General features: G+C 40.2%; 1 protein-coding gene across 4 annotated transcripts in view; it reads right to left on the reverse strand.

Annotated features, from left to right (window-relative positions):
* Positions 1–24,115, reverse strand: part of dab2ipb (DAB2 interacting protein b) — a 153,906-nt gene that overhangs the window by 109,516 nt on the left and 20,275 nt on the right. For 3 of the 4 annotated variants that reach the window (XM_028971473.1, XM_028971470.1, XM_028971471.1), the window contains exons 3-4: positions 21,882–21,920; positions 19,065–19,191 (exon numbers count right to left, since the gene is read on the reverse strand). In XM_028971473.1, coding sequence (XP_028827306.1) covers positions 19,065–19,191; positions 21,882–21,920 — 166 coding nt within the window. Of the gene's footprint in view, positions 1–10,505; positions 10,631–19,064; positions 19,192–21,881; positions 21,921–24,115 lie in introns of those variants that run through there. The other variant, XM_028971476.1, reaches the window with a different exon arrangement.

Raw genomic sequence — 24,115 nt, forward strand, 5'->3', positions numbered from 1 at the left:
TGTGTGTGTGTATCAGCTTCCATGATAAATGACTTTCTGGCTGTATGTGTGTGTATAAGCCAAGAATAGTCATAAAAGTGTCACAAGGCAACAGAATGTCACTGACCTCTGGGTTAATCACTCACACTGTGCAGACAGACAAGAAACACACATGCACATATAAACACACACAGAAGATAGAGCTGGTAAGAGTGAAAGGGCTGGAGAATCTTCTATACATTTGTATGTGTGTGTGTGTCTGTGTGTTTGCACATGCTTGTCTAAGTTCTGTGGAGAAAAATCTCTAGATCAGAGTGGGTGTTTCCAAGCTGTCATCAGCACTTCATCTCCCTTGTTTCTTCCTCCCTCACACACACCAAGCTCCCCCTTCATTTTCTCTCTTTTCCTTCCAGCACATCTCCAGCTACCTTGACATATATGTGGATTCTAACACTTCTGCTCTGATTTTATGAAATAAATAAATAAATAAATAAAGATAGATAGATAGATATAGATATAGATAGATATATACTATTTATATACACACACACACACACACGGCAACCTTCTGATTACAGGGTCACTTCCTTAACCACTAAGCAACCACTGCCACCAGGCCACCTGTGACCGCTAGGCCACTGAGTGTGTGTGTGTGTGTGTGTGTGTATAACACACACACACTAATAGACCATGCAGTTGTAAATTTTATTTCTGTTTAATTTTGGGTATGTCCAAAAACAGAGGCCAAGAGCCAATCATTAAAACAGTTAAGATACTTTTCCAAGCAACAAAATATAACATAATCTTGAGACGGAACCTGAGTTGTCTGATAGATTCAGTGCTGATGAGTTTGTGTGAGTCGGCCTGATAAAGAACATTAAAGCTCTGTCCACCATGGGTCCTATATCCAGTTAAGGCGCTTGAGTAATAACCTAATTAAAGGGTTTCATTAAAAACACTCATTAAAAATCTTAATGATGTTGTTTATCAACGTGTGGATCAGCTGGCTAATGCTCTCACACACAGACACTTTATACATCAACTCCCTTTCTGTTCTACATCAATGTTCTATTTCTTTATAAACCAACAAGCAATAAAAGAGCTTTTCGTAATCCATGAATAAATATCCAAAGTGATAAAACTGGAAACGCACACATGCCCAAGCCAACATTATGGAACTTTAGGCTGTTTGTAGATGGAGAGTTTATGAATACAGTCATATGAAAAGGTTTGGGAACCTTTTTATATCATTTATGATATTTTTTGTTTATAATTTATCATTGGTTTATGACTTATGCGTAGGGTGGTAGTAGCCTAGTGGGTAACACACTCACCTATGAAACATTGTCCGGATACTGGTCGGAGGTATTTTTGACCATTCTTCCATACAAATGGTGGCTGCCAAGCACAGACAGTCTGCGTCAAATCATCCCATAGATTTTTGATGATATTCAAATCAAGGGACTGTAACGGCCATTCCAGAACATTGTACTTCTCCCACTGCGAGAATGCCTTGGAAGAGTTCCAACTGAGTTTTTGGTCATTGTCTAGTTGGAATATCCAACTTGAAATTTGTGACTGATGTTTGAACATTATCCTGAGAGTTTGTTGATATTGAGTTGAATTTGTAAGATGGGACGACGCAGGGCCATGACGTTTCTGCACCTTTGTTTTGCATGGAGGTTCATCACCTACGTTTTCCATATCTTTGTCAAATGGCCTTCCCAGAGTAAGAGGTGTGAAATGCCTTAGTCTGCCACAGACGGGAGACACCGGGGGAGTGACAAGACAGAAACAACAAATTCTGATTGGTCTGTGACAACTTCCTGTGAGTCAAATGTATAAACAAATGTTGACTTGTGGTCGTGACACTTCCATCTTCTTTTCCATCAGGAACTGGGCCTTCCAGCTCCTGAGTCTTTTCTCTCTACCTATTTTTCTCTGAAGATTGGTTCAGGCTTTTCTCCTGTCTTTCATTTTGGTTTTCTTTGTAACATTGGTACCTTTTTTACACACAATATTTACATGTAACTGCAACAATAATTTACTGGTGTTAATAAATTAGAAACTGTTAATTCTTTTAACCCCTATTGTGCCATTCCTCTCTCTGCCAGGTAACCTCAGGTTGAAGTGGTTTTTAATACAGAGCTTTTGTGTGTAGAGAGAGTTTTTTTTCTCTTCACTTTTAAAAATTCATCCGACACTCGAATTTAAACTAGACACACTGCCCCACACCAGTAGGTAGCAGGTGTTCTTCTTGGAATGTAGTGTTCGTCGCCATGCGACTACATTTTGTCTTATCTGCCCAAAACACTTTGTTCCAAAATGAATGTGAGCTTCTTCCTACAACAAGTGACTATTTGTGGCATGTGTGCAGAAAGGACTTCTTTCTCATCATCATACCATACAGATGCTGGTTGTGCAAATTGTGCTGAATTGCAGAACAATGTCCAGATACACCATTTGCAACAAGAGGTTCTTTCAGTTTTTGGAAGGTGATCTGTGGGTTGTCTGTAACCATTCATACAACCCTCCACATTTTCTGCTTCTGTATTTTTCTTGGTCTGCCAGACTATGCCCGTGGGCTTCCATTTCAACTGAAAATGACAGTTTAGGCATCTGAGGTAGCTTTTTCAGCCTTCCCTAAACCCTGATATTGAACAATCTTTGTTTTCTGATCTTTCAGAGTTGCTTTGTGGATGCTTTTGCTTTTCAGAGAAGAGGTGAAGAGACGCACAACTTGCAATTGGCAAATCTTAAATACCTTTTCTCATGATTGGACATACCCGAAGTTCAAGGCTTAACAAGCTGATCCAGCCAATTTTGTGTTGCAAGTAATCAGAATATTGAGCAGTTGCATTCATTCAGATTAGCAATATGCAAGGGCACCCTAATTTTTGCACAGCCAGTTTTCACATTTGATTTAACTTCAAACAACTGCTCGATGGTGTACATCCAACACAACAAATAGACATATCCATATTTTATATCGCAACGAAACTGTAATGTCTTCACTACACATTGCTAATTGTAGTTATTTGATGGGTTATGGGTAAACAAATAATTCACATCTATAAATGGCACAGCAAGGTTGGTGTGTCTGTGCTGTAATGGTGACGATACAGTGGGATAAATCTTGTGAGAGACATTGGAGGATAAAGACTATGGGCTGGCAGGATCAGCTTGAGTAGTTGAGGAATGCAAGCAGCTGCCATGCAGCAGACAAAGCCCCCTATATGAGTCTTGCAGGGGTCAGAGATCTGCATGCCTAAAAAAGACCAGTCAAAGGGCAACTGCATCTTCCAGAAAACCCCTATACTACCATCGTCTTCATGTCAAAAACCAAACCATTTTCAATGAACGGGGTAAGAAGAACAGTTTCAATATGACAGAAGTATGACATTCCAAAAAATTATTATAGAAAGCAGGGTATTGTGCTGCTTGTACTCACATTAACATTATCTGACTTTAAGCAACATTTCACTGCAGAAAGTAAAGTAAAGAAACAAGGCCAGCTCAGGCTTGTCATTCGCCAATCAACTGAATCAATGTGCACAGCATCAAAGACCTGCCAATTATCACAATATCAATAATCCGTATTTAACCGTCACAAAGCATTGTCCAGCCATTATCGCTTTGAGATGGCCCCATTAATTCAGTCACCCTGCTCACTGTTTTTGTTTACACTAAATTACATCCCTATTATAGGGACAAAGCTTAAACTTAATCTGAAAATAAATCAATGCCATAACTCTTTAAGGCATTGATTTAGTTTCATATTAAGTTTAATCTTTGGGATAGTCTGGGATAATGAATATGTGATCGAGGAAATGTGACCAAATGTGGCCATAATTTCAAAGGTAAATTATAGTAGTTATACAGCTTTAATACGGGGTCCGATCATACAGCACTGTAAAGTGAAGTGATACACAGCAGCACAGCACACACAGTGAAATTTGTCCTCTGCATTTAACCCATCAATTAAGGAACAAATGAAAAAATGTTGCTGCAGTCTCTAAATGAAAAAATAAATAAAAATGCAATGCTCAAATCTTCAGTTTGGTATGGGGAGACATCTTTTGTGTGTCAGATGGAATCTAATGCAGCACATCGGGGAACTAGGCTTATAAAAGGCTATAGGTTATAAAAGGCCCACTACTTTGTTTTAGTGCCTGTTTCTTAGTGGAAAATTAGTCTGTATTAGTTTTTATTTTAATTACTACACAATTTTGTTGCTATTTCTCTATATTCTTTGTTATTAAATAAATATAAAATGCTATCATCTGCTTATTTGCTTCACTGCACTGTTTATTTCTTGTAATGTTCTTAATATTGAATTTTAACATTTTTTTTTCAAGTTTTTCAAGTCTTTTTCAAGTAAAGTTTTGAGTCCTTTTACCACCTTACTGAGGCACTTTATTGCATGTACTGCACAAAACCACACACACAATCACAAATCAGAGTTTGTTGAGATTGAGCTAGTCTGGGCTCTGGCTGGGCCACTCAAGGACATTCACAGAGTTGTCCTGAAGCCACTCCTCTAATATCTTGGCTGTGTGCTTATGGTGGTTGTCCTGCTGCAATATACATTGTCCCCTCAGTCTGAGTTCAAGTGCACTCTGGAGTAGGTTATGTTCCAGCATGTCTCTGTACATTGCTGCAGTCATCTTTCCCTCTATCCTGACCAGTCTTCCAGTTCGTGCAGCTCAGAAACATCCACACAGCATGATGCTGCCAGCACCATGCTTCACTGTAGGCATGGTATTGGCCTGGTGATGAGCGGTGAATGTGATGCCTGGCATACACACTAAATACCAGAGAATTTAGTTTCTCATGGTCTGTGAGTCCTTCAGGTGCCCTTTGGCACTCCAGGTGGGCTGCCATGTGCCTTTTACTTACATCTGGCCATAATCTTTGAAAAAGCATTTGAGTTACTTGAGTAATCGTTTCAGCCCTTTATCACACCTCATCATCTTACTTGCACTTTAACCCACTGCTTACTTTAAATTGTAAATATTCTAGTCTTGTAACTTTTATTTTAATTTTTACTTAGATTTTATTTATCTTTGTTGAATTAGCATCTGCTGCTGTGCTTCAAACATTATTTTGCTGTACCTGTATAGTGACAATAAAGGCATCTATATATCTACTGTTGCATAATTAGGATCACAGATTCTTTTAGCACTAAAGTCATGTAATTCCTAAATAAAGGGATAGTGTCCAAAGCTTGGCTGCTTTTGTGTACCATTACATCCCTAATGTTTAGAATTGAATAGTGACAATTAAATGGAATAAAGCATCCGTTAACATGGGATCAACCTGCAAGTCATGTTCTGCCCTATTTAAATAATTATACAACCTTCACAAAAAAATTCAAAACACTGCTACACAAGTCACAAGTACCAATAGCTGAATTTCAGAAAGTACTGAAAAACAGCCAAAAGAAACAAGGATAGAGCATACACAACCACAGCAGCAGACTTCCAGCTTCTAACAAATGAGTCTAAATGCTCTCCTGCTGGGCTGTCTGCATATCAGGTTAAGGGTTCAATTACAGCAGCAGACTAATAAGGCAATCTTCCCATCACCACACAACAGTGCACTGCTGATGCTGCCAACAGCCACATGGCATCCAGGCACTGCTGCTGCCAACACAGTACCATTTTCACAATTTCTCTACTAAATATACCACCAAAACATGCTGACTTATGTGTGTCTATGTTATCCATGAACAATTTAGACAGTGTGCAGGTATGCTGTCTCTGTGTACACATTTAATGCCATGTGGGTTTATTAAACAGCACAGTTTCATAACAGTTTCCAGTTTGTCAGTGTAATTTTCTATTAGGACGATGAGTCAGATATTTATGATCTAACAGTGCTTTATTACTATGTGTGTGTATAATACATTTTAATACAATTCAACATCGGTGCCCCATATCAGTGTGTCCCAAAATGACACCAACCGCACAACTCATTTAATCTTATTTCAGGCTCTGTTGTTTTCCTGAACTGGTTTTGGAGATAAATACACATGAAAGAGAATCTGAAATATGAACACCACCCTGGCATAAGCCAGAAACCCACTAAAGCTTCATCTTGCCCCCAGCAAACTGGCTGCATGTGCATGCCAGGCGCAGTCCACACGACAATTAAATCACAAGCCCCTGTAACTGATGGCAGTGCTGCCGTAAATCACATTGGCTGATTTCAAATCACTGTCTATTTTTGTGCCGGAATAAAAAGCGCAACTGTCAGCTCACGCTTTAATGCTTTTATATTCCTTCTCCAGCAGAAATCACATTTGCATAAATGGAAGGGTGCCCAGAATGAGATTAGATAGGGAAGATGTATATTTTTGTTGGACAAAATGATATCTGTGGATCCAGAGTGAAAGCGCTAACGCCCTGCCCTTTTCTTGTCTAGCTGACCGTTGCCTCATAGCTGTTATTATGGCATCATGGAAAGCTAAGATCCACACACACACACACACACACACACGCATACATACATACATACATACATATATAGAGAGAGAGAGACAGACAGACACACAGACAGACAGACACACAATTTAGTTTTCCCACGGGGTCTGCTGCTGAAATCAAGAGGAGCAGAAGCGTGATGCTTGCATGTGACTTCTGCAGTGACTTCTGCACCAAAGCATAAGCACAAACCAGAAAGTTTAAGTTATGCATGTATAATACACGTCAGTACCTCTTCATAATAAGAATTTTCTAATCTATCCTTATCCCTAAATCTTTGCATCTTTAAATTAAACCATTATTTTGGCTTTTTTTTTTGCATACTGAGGACCAGTATAATATCCCAATCAAAGATTCATAAACTCCTTGAGACATGAGGGAATGGGGAAAAAATGGTAACATTTCACATTCATGCCACTGAAAGTGTCTTCAGGGGGTAATATCATTATTTCAAACTTTCCTTCCATCCAAGTGTTCCCTCTCTCATCCAACTCAGACTCAAGTAGGACAACAACCACAGAGACCCATTTACATGTGAATGAGGACCTAGAAATGAGATTTTACCCTTTAGTCCCCTCTCATCTCATATGCTGTTGTCTCCTCTCTCTGGTATCTACATGAGAGATGCCATCAAAGAGAAGAAGATTTGAGATCTCACATTAAAAGAAAAATGTGAGAGAAGAGAAGCTATCGGCACATTGCAAAAAAAAAAAAATAATAGAAGAAATCTTCATGTACACACATCTGTGGACATTTACTAATTACTAATTATCACACATCCTCTCTTTTCTTTCTCACACATGCCTTACTCTCCAGCTGCCACAGTGATCTAGAATTAGAGGAGCAACGGTGGATATTCAGATGTCACTTTGAGATGACAATGCCATTTTGTTTCAGCAATTCAGAAGACTCAGAAGTTACTTTTCCATTGAGCAGGTACAGCTCAGGGGAACTACTCTAGGCAAACTGGGGAACATCCGACTTTCCTTTCACCTTTAGTGAATCACATTGTCCTACTTTGCAGTTGCCACTGACCATGGATCTCAGGGCTTTAGATAAACTTTTTGCACTGGTTGCCTTTATAAGATGCACAAGCACAGAAATTAGGTAGGCCAGTACATTTATATTGCATTTTATAGATGCATTATGCTTTTTCGGTGTAAAATCATTTTACACGGGAATCGGTCAGTAAATAATCAGTCAGGTGAGCATTTTGATAAGCGCAAAAATGCGAGCTGAATCTGTGAAATGGACGCTACCATCTGGCAATTACATTCAGGTTGCACTGGCATGGAAAGCAAAGTCTGAGGTGTGGAAAAAAAAACTTTGAACATGGATCTTGTATTACATCATCAATCTGTGATGCTCGGCTTCCCCTGACGCACCTGAGAAGCAAGCCCCTGATAACACCGGTGTGATTGGGGCCCGATATAACCAGGCTGTGCCGCGGAAGGCCGAGCAACTCTCCAACATGCAGCCCGAGGGTCCCCCGTTACCCATGTCTCCCTCTGACTGCTTCGCGCTTTGTATTACGAGTGTCTGTGTTTGTGCCAAACAGAAACTAGCAGAGTCACAAGGACTTTCCGGAGTCACAAGGAATCTGCCCATGATCGGGGACAAGTGGATCAAACCTTTCCAGGCAAAGGACTTGTGGGATTTCACAAGAGGGCAGCCCTACAGTCATGTCCTCAGACTCCCTCAGACTTCGCCTCAGTAAGATGGGATATCCCAAGGCATTTTGTGCTTTTGTCTTTCATGAAGGTCCCCCGTCTGTATCTTTGTCAAGCTGCAACATCTCCCGAACCAGAGCAATCTCAGTAGCAGCTGTGAAGCATCTCCTTGCCTGTGAAGCACTTTTATGCAACGCAATGATGACCGCACGTGTTTCCTTGCAGGTAACTATGGTTAACAAAAAAAAGAAGATTTCAAGCATAACCATCCTTTTAAAGCACCCAGTCTGCCAATCTAACTCAATCAGCATGACAGAATGATCTCCAGCTTTGTGCTTGTTAACACTCTCACCTGTGTTAACAAAAGGATCACTGAAATTATCTCAGCAGGTCCTATTGTGGCAGGGTTGCAGTGGCAAAGAAGAACTTTGCAATTCATCTGATCACTCTGCACAACATTCTGGAGTATATGCAAATTGGCAAACTTTGTGAAAACCAGCACTGGTATAGTTCTCAAAACTTTTGGCCACAACTGTACAGAAACTCACACCACAGTACCAGAGGGCACAGACGTCAGCGCGATGCTTGGTTTAGCCCATTCTTATGATTTTGTCCCAATAAACTCTTTTCCCAACCCTCGTTGATCATTGTTTCCAATTCCCCCTTGGTCATGACACAGTCACACACCAAGTACAAGTACAGGTAAAATACCTGAATGAGTTCTCAAGAATCAGTCAGTGTAGACCTGTACTAAATTTGAATAAATAAAATAAAATATGCATTTTAAAGTATATGCTGGAGGTGGTTAGAACTGCATAAAGACTGTAGAATTGTTTGAACAGTGCTGCTTGGAGAGTTTACTACTGTGGTTATCAAACTGTGGTTCCCGCTGAAGGCATCAAAACTATGAATGAACACATGAGGAGTTATGTACTTAACAAAAAAGGTGAAATAACTGAAAACAAGTTTTATATTCTAAATAGCTACCCTTTGCTCTTATTATTGCTTTGCACACTTTTGGCATTCTCTCGATGAGCTTCAAGAGGTAGTTCCCAGAGGTGTTTAGCAGTTTTCCTTTTCCTTCACTCTGCGGTCCAGCTCACCCCAAACCATCTAGATTGGGTTCAGGTCCGGTGACTGTGGATGCCAGGTCTCCACTTTTTGTTAAGTACATAACTCCACATGTGTTCATTCATAGTTGTGATGCCGTCAGTGAGAATCTACTAATGTAAGTAGTCATGAAAATAAAGAAAACACATTGAATGAGAATGTGTCCAAACTTTTGGCCTGTACTGTAATTAATAATATTGTTAATTATTGTTGAAAGTTGTATACTGCTGCACGTTTACATGCACTGTAGTTTTTAAATATCCTCAATGCAGTAAAGTCAATTTCCTCCATTCCTTTGCATTTGATGCACTAAATCTGAAAACCATTAAGATAACAGTAAAAATCCAGGGAATATTTGAGTCCAATGCATCCTCCCATCCTGAGAATCAGAACTTAAGAGTCTGAAGTTGCCAAGATGTACTCCATAGTGAGAAACAGGCCAGGACTGTTGTGTAGAATTGGCTGTGCTTGTTACAATGCGGTATGGTGAGCGAGTGCACAAGCACCATGACTGACAGCCTAATGAAAGGTTGTTATTTTGGGTCTGGCACACATGTCCCAGCACTCCTCTAACCTCTGCCAAACTCCCTCTTGGTCCCTAATTCTTACTCAGTCTACTCCTTCATCTTTTCTGTACAGCACTATTCTCTGTCTCTCTCTCTCTATCTCTCTCCCCCTCAGGTTGAATAAGGCCCAGGATATGATTTGGAGGTCAGCCCGGGAAGCGCTGGACCCTCTGTTCATATTTCAGCTGTTGACTCACTCTGTTCACCGCTGCCTTCCCAAGGAGAGTCCAGTCCTCACCACAGGCACACAGCATCATGCCAGGCACACTCCCGTCTCAGAAATCCCCCCGAAAAAATCACCACAAGCAACCCCTCTTTACAAGTCTACACAGCGTCTTGCTGTGTCTTCAAAAGAAGGCAAGAAACTGAGAGAGGGCAAGAAAAAACTTTAGATTTATTTGACACTTGCTGCCTGTTATCATGACCCCACCACCACACCCACCCACACTCAATCATGTGGACTCGCGTCAACATGCAATCGCTGCAGGACTCTTTCAGCAGAGCAAATCCAGGACACAGCCAATATTCCACCACAGACTCCTTCTGCCTCCGAACTTCAAATAACAAAAGAGAAAGTGTGTGTGTAAAAATGCTCTAATGCTGCAACCGGGCCAGGATCTTACGTTAAAAGTTGCACACTGAAATTTGTTCCTGTTCCAGCTGGAACTGGTGAGAGAGAGTAAAAAACAACTCACCAGACTGTTCGTCTGTGTCAGCATCGGCCTCAGGCTCCATCACCTCACACAGACGATGGAGAGATGCAGAAAGACAGAGGGAAGCAGGGAAGGAGAGGAGGCAGCGCTCTGAGTTCCACCTGCTGTTTTACATTTGAGTAGCTTTACTGAGGGAGAGAGGAGGAGGAGAAAAGAAAAGAGAGAGAGAAGTGCCATTTCCAGCCTCTCTCTCTATCAATTACTTGCTCACTCCTTAAAGACACAGCGGTTCCATTTTTAATCACTTCTCTCACCATCTCCCCAGCGCAAGTGTTTGTAGGTGCTGAAAGTTCTTTTACTAAAAGTGTGTGTGTGTGTGTGTGAGTGTGTATATGAGTGACACCGATGAAGCTCAAAATGAGAGAAATGGCAGATGACTGGATAGAAGAACAGAAAACCTAAGAAAAAATGATGTGTGAGAAATTGTAAGAAAATTGTCAGAGTGTGTGTGTGTGTGAGAGAGAGAGAAACAGTACATGACAGTTTGTGTGGTAAAGTGTGTGAGAAAGAAAGCGATGTATGTGTGAGAAAGTATGATACGGCAGATACAACACGTTTGGACAGAGAGGCAGAGACCCTAAAACTACCAATACTGAATACCCCAAATGGAAACATTGATTGCATGAGGTGCTATTTCAGGTGATTATAAAATGCCTATTTTGCCAAACTGCAATGGACACATTGGAGATGTTCTCATTTACAGATAATATTTACATTCTAAAATACATGGGGCAATATGAAAAGAATTACCACGTTTCATCACTCAATAAAAAAAAAAAACACTTTATTTTTGCACAGCTCTAATGGAAGCTTGAGAGTCTGACTGTGTGTATTTTTCATTAACCTGGTTGCACAGAGCTCTACGGTCTGATCAGAGATTCCTTACTCCTCCTTCTGCCTACCCATCCTCTACTCGTTTTTCTACAGCACACCAGCAGGAAGAATCTTGAATCACATATACAATCCACTGCAGGAACAGAATGCTGACTCTACACACAAACACACACACACACACACACACACACATCAAGCCACCCATGCTAACTAGGTACTTGTTACGTACAGTGATGCACACAGACCTATAACTCGGTGTCAAGGTCAATCCGCACATCTTCTGAACCGGCTTATTTTCAACAGGCTTGCAGCAAAGCTGGAAACCTTTCCAGCACATATCACATAGGACACACCACTAATGTTCTTCTCTGTCTACTCAACCTGCAAAAGTGCTAACAAATTATACCAGGACCTAATTTTGAGGTTCTGTAATGAATTTTTGAAAGTTAATTTTAATTACCATGGTAGATTCTCACTGAAGGCATCAAAACTATGAATGAACACATGTGGTGTTATGAAAATAAACAGGTGAAATAACTGAAAACATGTTTTATATTCTAGTTTCTTCAAAATAGCCGCCCTTTACTCCGATTACTGCTTTGCACTCTCTTGGCATTCTCTCGATGAGCTTCAAGAGGTCGTCACCTGAAATGTTTTTCCAATGGTTTTCCAGTCTTGAAGGTGTTTAGAACCTGTTGGCTCCTTTGCCTTCACTCTGCGGCCCAGCTCACCTCAAACCATCAGTCCGGTGACTGTGGAGGTCAGGTCTCCAATTTTTGTTAAGTACATAACTCCACATGTGTTCATTCATTCATTTGTTGCCTTCAGTGAGAATCTACCAATGTAAAAGGTCATGGAAATAAAGAAAACACATTGGATGAGAAGTTGTCCAAACTTTTGGCCTGTACTGTACGTGTCAAGTCACTCAAACACAGACAGAAATTGGAGGCACATGGGCAAAGATGCTTATGGGCAATGTAATAACAAAAAATGTAAGAAGAGAGAGCTAATGAGGTGAGGAGAGGCAAGTGTTCTGAGCACAATTTATTCTCTTTCCTAGTTATTAAGCCCACATCCAACTACAGCACACTCAGCCTGACTCAATGCAGATGTGCAGTCCAATAGCAAATATCAAAAGTGCAAAACGTTGTAAAGTTACATACAATAGAACCTAAACAACCACTTACTTACACTATCACAGTCTGCAGAATAGGAAAACACAATTATACATGTAACAATTGGAGAGGACATCTGAATATTTTACATCTTTCTTTAGTCACAGTACAAACAAATTGTAGCCTTCTTGAAAAAGTAATTAGGTTTACTCTATTTTCATTTAAAAGCTGTATTGGTGCACAACCTCTTCAGTTTAGTTAGTTGTTAAGAGTTAGTTGTGCAGACTTCTGCCATCCAGTATGAATGACTACAATTTGGAAAACGTATTAATCCTACCTGATATTTGCCTTTCTAGCCAAGTATTACTGTTTTGTGTATCAACACAATGTGGCATTATCATATCCTGGCCCTAGCAGCCTCCTGCCAAAGTGGCCACCAAGTGAACATGGGACTTTTTTGTTGGTGTAGTTGTTCATCCTTTTGTTTGTTATGGTTCTTGGTTCTCCTCAGTAACATCATCTGTGGAGCATTTCCAGCCTTTCCCATTATATCTGAGTTCTGTTCTCTGTCTGGGTGTTGCTTTGCCCTCACTTCCTGCCCGAGGGCTCTGCTTTATTTTGTAATTCTGCCTGTTCTAGCCCATACTCCCATTTGTTCTGTTTTTTTCCAACTGCATTCCAACTCTGTACAGCAAACATACTCACACTATGGGCAGTGGAGACCTAGTATCTAAGGAAGCAGACCCATAATCAGAAGATTGCCAAATCTCCGAACTGCCAAGGTGCCATTGAGGTTCCACTGAGCAAAGCCCCATCACCCCACACACTGTTCCTCGGGCACCTGTCATGTCTGCCCACTACTGGTTTAAAAACAGAAGACACATTTCCTTGTGTGCACCATGTGTTGTAGTGTGTTTCACAATGACAATGACTTCACTGTCATGGGTTACAAGAACCTTTTTGCAGAAACCTACAGGATAATGGTTTCAACAAAATACTGCACTGCTATGTTTCAGTCATTGTTAAGCCAGCCTTCATCAAAAAATATGAACGTCCTTATCCAAAGAAATTACACAAAATAAGCCTTCTCTTAATACTCTATAATGTAGGATCAATGCAATTGGAGAAGCTGTAAATGTGCACCCACACTCTGATGGGTGATGGGGCCTTATAAAGCAATCCATAAAGAGAGCTATTCTGAAATGGTGTTCATGAAGACAAGTAAGAGTAGTCTTCATCTCTCAGGCCTGAGACTTCAAAGAGCAAAAAAATGTGTAGGGTCTTCTTTTTAGATTTGGAGGGGCACAAATAAGATAGTGGGAGAGCGGAGGTGTGGAAGAGACAGGCAGATGGGGCATAAACTCTCAGATTTAGTTCTGCTTTCTTTCCACCTTGCTTTGTGTGTGTGTTTGAGGAGAAATACCAATAAATAAATGATGCAGACAAGTCTTAAAAAAAACTATACTAAGAGAGGGTATACTAACAATAATGTTTCTTTTTTAGTTGAACACACAAGGTGTGAAATTAAATGGTGATATCATGTAACACGTCAGAGAGGACAGCCGATGGATATAGGAGGACAATGTGGAGATGGTCCAGACATTCATAAAGACAAAGCTGTTATATTTATTCGGTTAAGTGTGAGTTGGAATAATGAACCCTTTGAAATCTTCTGATATCCTCCTCAAAGGATAGAGGGCCTTCAGACAGTTCTCAGTCCTATCACACAGTGATAAACTAGCTTATATTATACTGCAATTTGACATATTTTAATCTTCTATTTCTGAGTTTTGGAGTATTGAACAAAAATTCATGGCCTAGAGTAAGAAAATCAAGATACCCCAGAATTCTATTATATGAGAGAAAAGATGATGTTCTTGCCACTCCTCCGGATAAGTTCCATTAGTAAGTTGTTCTTGTTTCTCTCACAGGGAAGACCTGGTGGTTCTGTCCCATTATTTTGGCCTGGATTCGCAGATTCACAATTGTTCCATCATCAAGACAATGGAATTGAATGTCATTCACAGGCTTTCATAACCTTCAGACTGCTATTCTTCAAGGACCTTGTCACTGGACTGCTGGGAAGCTTGTATATTCTGCGTTGTACCATGACACCGTGGGAGCATATGTAAAGAATGCAGCACAGGAATATGTGGATTGTGCAGAATAAAAAGGTAACATAATATACGACGAAAATGCTCCAAGGTTGAATAACTTCTAGTGGTATGTGCATAGTTTGTTACACTCTGTTACAGCCTGTTAGCTATAATTAATTCTGAAAGATGCATAACACCAGAGCCATGCTAAGTGATGAAAGTTTCAGACTTCAACCTTATTTCTCTAATTCTCGCTCATTACCATCTGTCAGTTTGGTTTGAGATAACTTTGAGCACACCCTGTAAACAAACAGTCTCTTTATTTTTTCATATTTTACATTTCATCACGTCAAAAGCCTAATTAATCACCCACACTGTGTGAAAATAGTAGATTAAAATGTTTATAGAAAAGCAGAAAACCACCACTTTCTGACAGCAAATGATCGGTCAACATTTACTGAGTTTATCAATCAGAACCTGTCAAGATAACAATGGAGGTTGAGCAAAGAGTCTGGACAGTTAGGGTCAAAGCACAGAAAGACAGAAAAGGAGAGGTGCACTTGAGAAGCTATATGAACGTAACTCACTCAATGTGCCACATCAACTGTTTCACATTATCGTTGCTCCGGGACGAGCTGCTGGGTTGCCATGAGCAACCATATTGCATATTTGAGCTTCATTGGTTCAAGCCATCAAGTTAAAGAAGAAACATCTGCAAGTAAAGATGAACACACACCTACACACAGACACACCAACTGCATATAATATGTATACTAAACATTCACCTATTAGGTGAACCTGTGATTAGTAGCTGAACTACCGGAGATGGAAGAGTAATTCAGACTCACAGTCTCATTCTGACCCATCCAAACAAAGCAGTGGCGTGTCGAGCTGAAGCCTCTTGACATGTAATTACAGAAACCTCTGACAGAGCTGCCTAACACTGCGCCAGAAATCCAATACCTGCTATCTTATAATCTGACCTGTGACCTGTCAGGCTCATCTTTGAGAGAGCTTCATCGATTCTCTGGAAGGAGTACTTTTCGAAGTGAAATATATACTCAGACTCCCAAAATCTATCTATCCATATGAAATATCCATCCAAGTCAGTCACGCATTAGAACTAGTCTTCAGTGTAAAAAGACTTTATACAAAAAGCATTGTGAAAACATTGTAGCCTAGTGGGTAGTAGCCTAGTGGGTAAGACACTCGCCTATGAACCAGAAGACCCAGGTTCAAATCCCACTTACTACCATTGTGTCCCTGAGCAAGACACTTAACCTTAAATTGCTCCAGGGGGACTGTCCCTGTAACTACTGATTGTAAATCGCTCTGGATTAGGACATCTGATAAATGCTGTAAATGTAATGCAACACTAATACTTATAATGTAATGCATTGTAGTCCCTCTTACTTGCTCAAGAACACAAAGACTTACATTACATCAGTTAGGTGAGAACTGCATCTCCTATCACACTGCTATGAATGACACCTGTGAGATCCTAAAAATAGATCCAGAGCAGTTAGAAGGCACGCAGCAGATTACACAGATTATCAAAGAAACTATCCCAAAAACAGATCAAAGTGACAAATTGAAAATAAGCAATCTGTGATACTACAAAATCCCACAATTCCACCCAAAACATGGTGCTTCAGTAGGCAGCCAAGAATAGACAAACCACTGTCTACCTTCAGCCTCTTCAGCATTTAACAAACTGCTGAGTGAGTAGATCCTCGGAACGTTCATTTCATGCTAAAAAGCGTGTGGATGACACTATGTTACGGCAGGAAAAGGGCCTCCGTAAATTTTGTTCTGACCTCAGTGTGATTTTTCATGAACTAATGAATGGGTTACATTGGACAGTTGTTTTATTTCTCAAAGCAAGCTAATGAGCAGTAAACAAAGAGTTAACATTATTCACCTTCACAATATCAAGGGGTACCTAAGAACACATGCTTATGAAGCATCCAAACCTACAATTACATAAAAATGAAACTGTTACATGGCAAGCATAGTTTTCAATGTGTGGTTATAGAGTGTCTGATTCTTGATTAAGATAAATTATTACTCCACAAGGGTAGGGTAGGGGTCACCAATTAAAATATATTAACTGGACATTCAAAGGAGATTCATAATTTAAATATGGTGACTATCTGCAGTTAATCGTTTTTTTTCTTTTGCCATTTTTGGTCATTATCCTGGGCTTGTCAAGCAGGTGCAGAATCTCTCTTTTGGTTGTAGTCTGGAGCCCTGCATGCATGGACTTGTGAATCGGTAAAAAAAATTATATACAAATACAAATTAATTGTTTCTTGCACCTGCTGCAACTGACTTTAGCAATATGCAACACTGGACTAGAATAAATGAATGTAATGAATATATATATATACACACACATATACACACATATATATGTGTGTAGAAACACCTGCTATTAACCTGAATTTTAATTAATCAATTGGTGTTAGAAATAGCTCATATGAAAAGCTAAACCCCTACCAAATGATGTTTAAAGCATTGAAATGACTAGGTTTTACTGAAAAAAGATTTATAATTTAATCAAGACAGAAAGGTCAAATTTTGGCAAGACAAAAGTTTTGTCGCCTATACAGAAATTGAACAAATTTACTGCAAATATGTCAGCAAATTAGGTAGTGGTGCTGTGAGATCCAAATTTAGTATCTTGTATGACTTCCATGAGTTTGAAAGACCGCATCCATGCGCTTTGGCAAGGATTCATACATTTTATTGATGAAGTAATCAGGAATAAAAAAGAAAGCAGTCTTGCTTGCCTCCCAGAGTTCATCGATATTCTTTCCATGCTTCCTCTTTCATCCTACCCCACACATGCTCAATGATGTTCATGTCAGGTGACTGGGCTGGCCAATCCTGGATCATCTTGATCTTCTTCGCCTTGAGGAACTTTGATGTGGAGATGGAAGTATGTGATTGAGCACCATCCTGCTGCAGAATTTGGCCTCTTTTATGGTTGGGAATATAAAAGGTAGCAAAGATTTCTTGGTATTTCAGACTATTGATGTTGCCCTCTGTCTATTGATGTTGCCTTTGCTTTCCACCCTTCTCTCGCACACCCCCATACTGGATGTAACCCCAGACCATGATTTTTCTGCCACCAAATTTCACTGTTTTCTGAGTGAATCTCGGATCCATGCGGGCTCCAGCAGGTCTCTGCAATATTTGTGGCGACTGTGGTGTAATTCACCAGAAGATTCATCTGAAAAATCCACCTTCTGACACTTTTCCAGCATCCATCCTTTTAGCAGGCTGTGGGCCTTGGCAAATGCCACACCGTTTTTCCAATTGTCTTTAGTTTAGTGCTGGATTCTTGGCAATGATTCGATCATGGAGGTCATTTCGAACTGTTCTGGTTGACACAGGGACTTCAGGTGACCAGGTCTCGTGGAGCTCTGCTGCAGTGGAGAATGGGCTGGCCTTGGATTTTCCAGCCAACAAACGGTTCTCTCAAGTAGTTGTCTTGCGGGGTCTGCCTGACCTGGGCTTGTCAAAAACATCTCCAGTCTCTTCAAAAAAAATTTTATCCTCTAAACTTAATGCTGAGACACATTGAAGGTGTCTGCAACATCAGCAGTGGATCTGGTCTTCAGCCCCTTGATAATCAACATTTTGGTCTCAGGATGACTCTGAGGCATGTTTGCAGAGGTCTAGTTGCAGTTGATGTGAAGGTCTAGTGTACTGGGCTTCTTTTTATATGCACCTGAGACCTAATTGATCCATTATTAGTCACAGGTGAAACTCATATGACAAGGCGACAAAACTTATGTGTTTGCAAAAAGTGACTCAATGGGCTTTACCAAGCTTTGAATTTTAGTTTACAGTTACAGTTTACAAAAGTTTTTGGGAATAAAGCCATTTCTTGTAAAATAAATCTTGATTAGAAATATATTTCAGCGGCACTTGAGGTCAATTTGTACACAAGACATTTGTTAGGGACTGTATATATTAATTTATTGCTAAGGTAATGTATTGCTAAAGTCAGTTGCAGCAGGTGCAAGAAACAACAGCTGGACAGTCTACTGCAGTGCAGACTCATATACACTCAACTGGAGCTGATTTAGGTTCAGAAATCCAGTTACCTTGCATGCCTTTCAATTAAGGAGAAAACCACATTAAAATTAAACAAATGAGCTTGTTGACAGCTGTGCAGCTTAAAAAGTACATATATATATGTGTGTGTGTGTGTGTGTATATATCTAATTATATATAGAACATGGATCACACAATCTGTGAACCATTATCATTTCACATTACTGACAGAGGGACACAGTTTGGAATTGTTTTGAGGTGAAACAAAAAATAACTGTTCCATTTTCAGACACATAAGTAGTAAATGAAATACCAGAGTGCCCCCTGCTGGTTAACACAATAACAACATTTTATTGGTCTGAGAACCCAGCTCAGAGAAAGGTGACTAGTGAATTTGCAAGGGTAGGTGGGAAAGGATGTGACAGACTCACCACTCGCTACAGACATTTGACTGTGGAACTCAGAAAACTGTGTTTCCACAGGAACGCTAATGGTGCGGCGCAGCAGGCGGACTTTGCAGGACTCTGCCATCCTGTGCTGTAGGAGAAGAGGGTGTATCTGAAAGAAAGAGAGCAGAGTACTGTATGCTAAAACCACTGAGAATGTGATGACACTGTTAGTTCGGACCTTTGAGTGATTCAGAAATGTAGAGGAACTAGTGCTAAAACACCAAAAAGCTTTTGTGCCCTATTTCAGTAATATAAGGCACATTTTCCAGTTGTTTTGTACTGGTTGCCAGTGTTTAGCAGATTCCTGAAGGAGTGCTGCCATGCCACGTCTCCAAATTAACTTGCTTTTGAGCATTTCCTACTGTTATGATGTGATCAGGCACACTGTTGGCACTATTTTAATGACGTGCTTTTGACCAACAAAAACCACAGGTAAAGTCAGTGCTGCAATATTAAACCTTATATAAGTGGTGAGATTTTCAAAAAGGGCAAATGCACATCAGTTGTGTTGGACATAAGCTTTCAGTGGTTGAAGGGATTCTGCTACCTGGGTCCTTTTTTGTTTATACACTTTATTGTGAACATGAATTTAAAACAGACCATCAAAGACAAATAGAAATTGTCTATAGATAGACCTAAAGGAAGGTGATGAGCCTTTATTACCCACCTTGGAATCATTGAGAGAGTACGACCTTGTTCACATGGACGTCTTTTTTCTGCTTAAACGCGGCTACAAAGCGCAGCAAAAACTGTTAATTTTGAACATCTGTGTCGAGAGGGCCTTAGGATAACCCTTTTTTACACTGGAAAAGCTAAATTGACTTGGATATGGCCATAAATATCATTTGTGCCTTGTGCATTTTGCTTTGCCTCAAATTTCAGGTTTACAAAACTGGAACATCAAACAATTCTGACTTAAAATTGCTCCATAAGTAAGGTGTTTTTCAGTTATTCAGGGATCTGTAGTTCTGCCTGTATTAGCATTTTTAGTCTGATTGACTTTTTACACCCTGCTGATCAAGGAAGAGTCCAGCATTATATGAGCATTCATTTTAAACTACAGTGAAGGGTTTCTGGAGGACAGAGGCAGACAGCCGAGGACAAGCACTCACACCTCTCCTCCATTAGTGGAGCAAAAGACGGTGGAAAAAAAGAGGGTGCAGTAAAGGTGAGGAGAGGGAAAATCGAACACTCTGAAGATCCGTCCCTCAAGAGACGCGTTGGCAGAGGAAAAAACTAGGTAAGTCGATAAGTCCCCACAATTCCCAGAATCCCTGCTCTGTTGAATTGTGCCACTTTGCCACTTTTTCTATTTTATAAAATGGGGTGCAGGTGACAAAGTGCATTTAGAAAGCAGGCCTTCTTCTTTGGATTCTTCATCTACATTTATCTTGAAAACATGCATGGGCCAGAGAATCGGTGTGTATGTCACTTGTCCGACTCAACAGGAAGTGCTTCTTGTTTTTCAGTTCTTCTTATGATGTCTAAGACTCTAAATGGGATAGGATGATACCTGGACTAAGGGCATTGCTGGGTGACCAAAGTTGGGATCATTCGAGTAAGACTGGGATGCATTGCCCTTTGTAGTAATAGAGGGACGAAAAGAGGGAGAAAGTGCGATGAATGCAACAAGTACAGGCCAGTACTGTCTGAATGGGAAGATTTTATTTTTCTCGATCAATTTTTGTTTTGCTTCTGGCCTCCGAGAGTGTGTTTGATTTCTACGAAAATGTCTGAGCATGCCGTAGCCTGTACCACATGAGGGTACTTTTTATAAGGTGACCTGTTCTCAGAATGTGTAATTATATGAATGGAGTTCGGTTGCGTACACATTGCACAAACAATACAAAAATGTATAAATACATTATAATTTTTCTTCGTCTAGCACCTAACAATCTCTGAGCATGCTCTTCACTGACAAGTTTGAGCCTTATCAGGGCTCTTAGTTTGTAAACTCAATATTCTATAGGAATTGAACGAGAATTGCTGGAGTCTTCCTCTTGTAAGTCGCTTTGGATAAAAGCGTCTGCTAAATAAAGTAAAGTAAAGTAAAGTAAAGTAAAGTAAAGTAAAGTAAAGTAAAGTAAAGTAAAGTAAAACTGAGTTAAAGGTCCCCTGGCATTTTTTTTTTTTTGCTTTTATATTTGTCTCAGTGGTCCCCAAATACTGAAGTCGCTTTCTGAAATTCAGCCGTGGTGCAGAATTACAGCCACTTTTAGTCAGTCCCACAATGAGATTTTACCAGGACGCACAATTTCTGTGTTTGTGGATTTAAATGCTAATTAGAAGGAGAGAGGCGGGGATGAGGAGGAGAGCGGCCTATAGAAGTTGAGGGGGCATTCGGAGAAATGAGGTCATCAACACCATTCACCAACCACAATGTGGTTTCCAAAAAAAAAAAAAATCCACTTTTTCTTCCATGTCTTGTGTGACAGACCTAAAAAAAAATACATTTGTGCTAATTTCTAGATTCAATCACCAAGTAACTGCAATCCTTCCCACATTTGGAGGTCAGTGGACTTACTGTTTTAGGGGAGGTGTGGGAAATTCTCTGGGAGAATTTCAAACGGGAGGTAACCTTTCCACTTATGACAACATAAGGGGACGAATTCCAGATCCAACTGCCTGAGCTGCTGCTCTCTGAACAGTAAAGTAGAATGGCCAATGCACTCTTTATACATATTGCCCTTTCTAGCCACTACAGGAGCACAGACAGACTAGGGGAACTAGTATTAATGTTAAATATTCTCAAAAAGTACATTTGTCCTGATGGGGGACCTTTAAAGACAAAAAATGTACCTGTGTCATGGGTGCTTCAGTCCAGGGGCTTGTACCTTCCTGTAGTGTAAAAGAAAATCAACATGTCAGTTAGAAGCAGGAACTTTGGTGCTGAAGATTCATCCATCACATGCATAGCACACAAAATCACCACTAATCTGAAGCCTGATGGTAGTGACTTTGAACAGAATATTAATTTTAGCTTTAAAATATGTTGTTTTTCCTCATTAAGAAATATACAAAATACACAGACAGACATCATTACAAACACATGCTATCAAACACAGTTTCACATTCCCTGTATAGTAGCCTCCAACACACCTCCAGCCATGAGCCCACCATTAAAACATTAAAATTCTAATATTTAATATGCTAAAATTCTGGAATGGGATGGAAACAAAAAGTATTTCTGGGGGCACACACACTCATTGACTTACAGACAAAAACACTCACTCCCTCTCTGTCGATTGTCTATGAGTTGCAGAGTCACAAACAGCTTCATGCCGGTGCATACAAGAAGGGGCCACACTAATTCTTTTTCCAAGGATTAGCTGCTTGTTCCACTTTTTATTTCCCACACAAAATCCAATCGCTGAGCATTAAAGCAGCTGACCTTTGAGAGAGCAATGCTGCACCTGAGATAAGTAAAGGGATTTGTCATATGTAACCTACCGCTGGGACAACATTACAATGAAATGTGTTTTTTTCTCATCATGCAAATTTCATTGTAATGTTGTCCTGGCTGTAACTTACTTACAACAAATAAAACTGTAAACTATAATCAGTTTTGCCTCCAATACCTATACTATGCCTCAAAAGTTTAGGATAATTTAGAAATGTCCTTTTTTGGATAGGAAACAATAGTTTGGTCCATAAAAACGACATCAAACTGGTCCAGACACTGTTTTGTTGTGAATGACTCTAGTAGTGGAAATTCTGTGTTCCAGTGGAATGCTGTATAAGTTAAGCCAAGTGTGTCATTCATTAAAACCCTTTTCAAGAAGTTCAGTATAGCCTAAAACAGTTGCACTGATTATAACCAGCTTTCTAAACCCTAGAGGAAGACGTTACAGGGCTTATTCATGACTGAAGGGAAAAAGGAAATAACAGTCTCACCTCTGGACAGGTACAATGGTGACAAATATGTACTCCTGGTATTTTATGCTACTAGTATTGTGGAAGCTGAACAGCACAGTAAAACCTCCCACTTACACTGACATCACAAGCACAAAGTGGTCAGAATGGGATCTCCTTGATTGTGTGTGGAGAGCATAAGCATTGTTCCTTCACATGGACACAGTGAAGACATTGAGAAAAACTTACGACAATGCATATTATTTACATTTACATTTACAGCATTTATCAGACGCCCTTATCCAGAGCGACTTACAATCAGTAGTTTCAGGGGACAGTCTCCCTGGAGCAACTTAGGGTTAAGTGTCTTGCTCAGGGACACAATGGTAGTAAGTGGGATTTGAACCTGGGTCTTCTGGTTCATAGGCGAGTGTGTTACCCACTAGGCTACTACCACCCCATATTATGAAACTGATCAGGTTTGAAAAGTTCATAGTCAAAAGTTGCCCAGGAAATACTTTTGCTATTGTGTAATGTTCAATCACATTTAGCCACCTAGAAAAATACCACGCTGTGATCAGCATCTTTTAAAACATTCTTATCCTGTATAAGTATAATAAAAATATTTTAACATTATTCAGTGTGGCACAGATCCGAGGTTAAAGCTTTAGGGGTGGGGATTGTTCACCCCACCTTTGAGATCCCAGAGGTGCTGCAGGATGTTGTTGGGATGGATGAGCAGCACTTGCCGTATTGCCAAGGCAAACCTCCCCACCATGTGGTTTTGACAATCGACAGATATGTAGACAGCCTTATTTCAAAAGGTACTCGATAGCTTTGGCACAGCTCATGTTATAGATCAAACACAGTGGGAATGGATTTTTGAACAAAAAAGATTTGGTGAAAAATATATGGTACCTCTGGGTTCAGCCAAACCATTTCTCGTCTCTGTGCTGCAGTGGCAAGCTCATCCCGTATTGACTGCGGTATGAAGCATTTCCCTTATATTGACCGCAGTATGAAGCAAATACCCAGCTAGCTGCAGCGCATTAGCCACCTGCACTATTCATTAGCTCAGCAGAGCAAAGGCGCCTCCAGCCATGCTCAAAAATGTCACCATGACAAAGTATGGAGCTGGCATTGCATTCTGCATTTTCCCTCTCTCCTTTCCTCCTCCCCAC

Source organism: Denticeps clupeoides, chromosome 3 (genome assembly GCF_900700375.1).
Source record: "Denticeps clupeoides chromosome 3, fDenClu1.1, whole genome shotgun sequence".
NCBI lineage: Eukaryota > Metazoa > Chordata > Actinopteri > Clupeiformes > Denticipitidae > Denticeps > Denticeps clupeoides.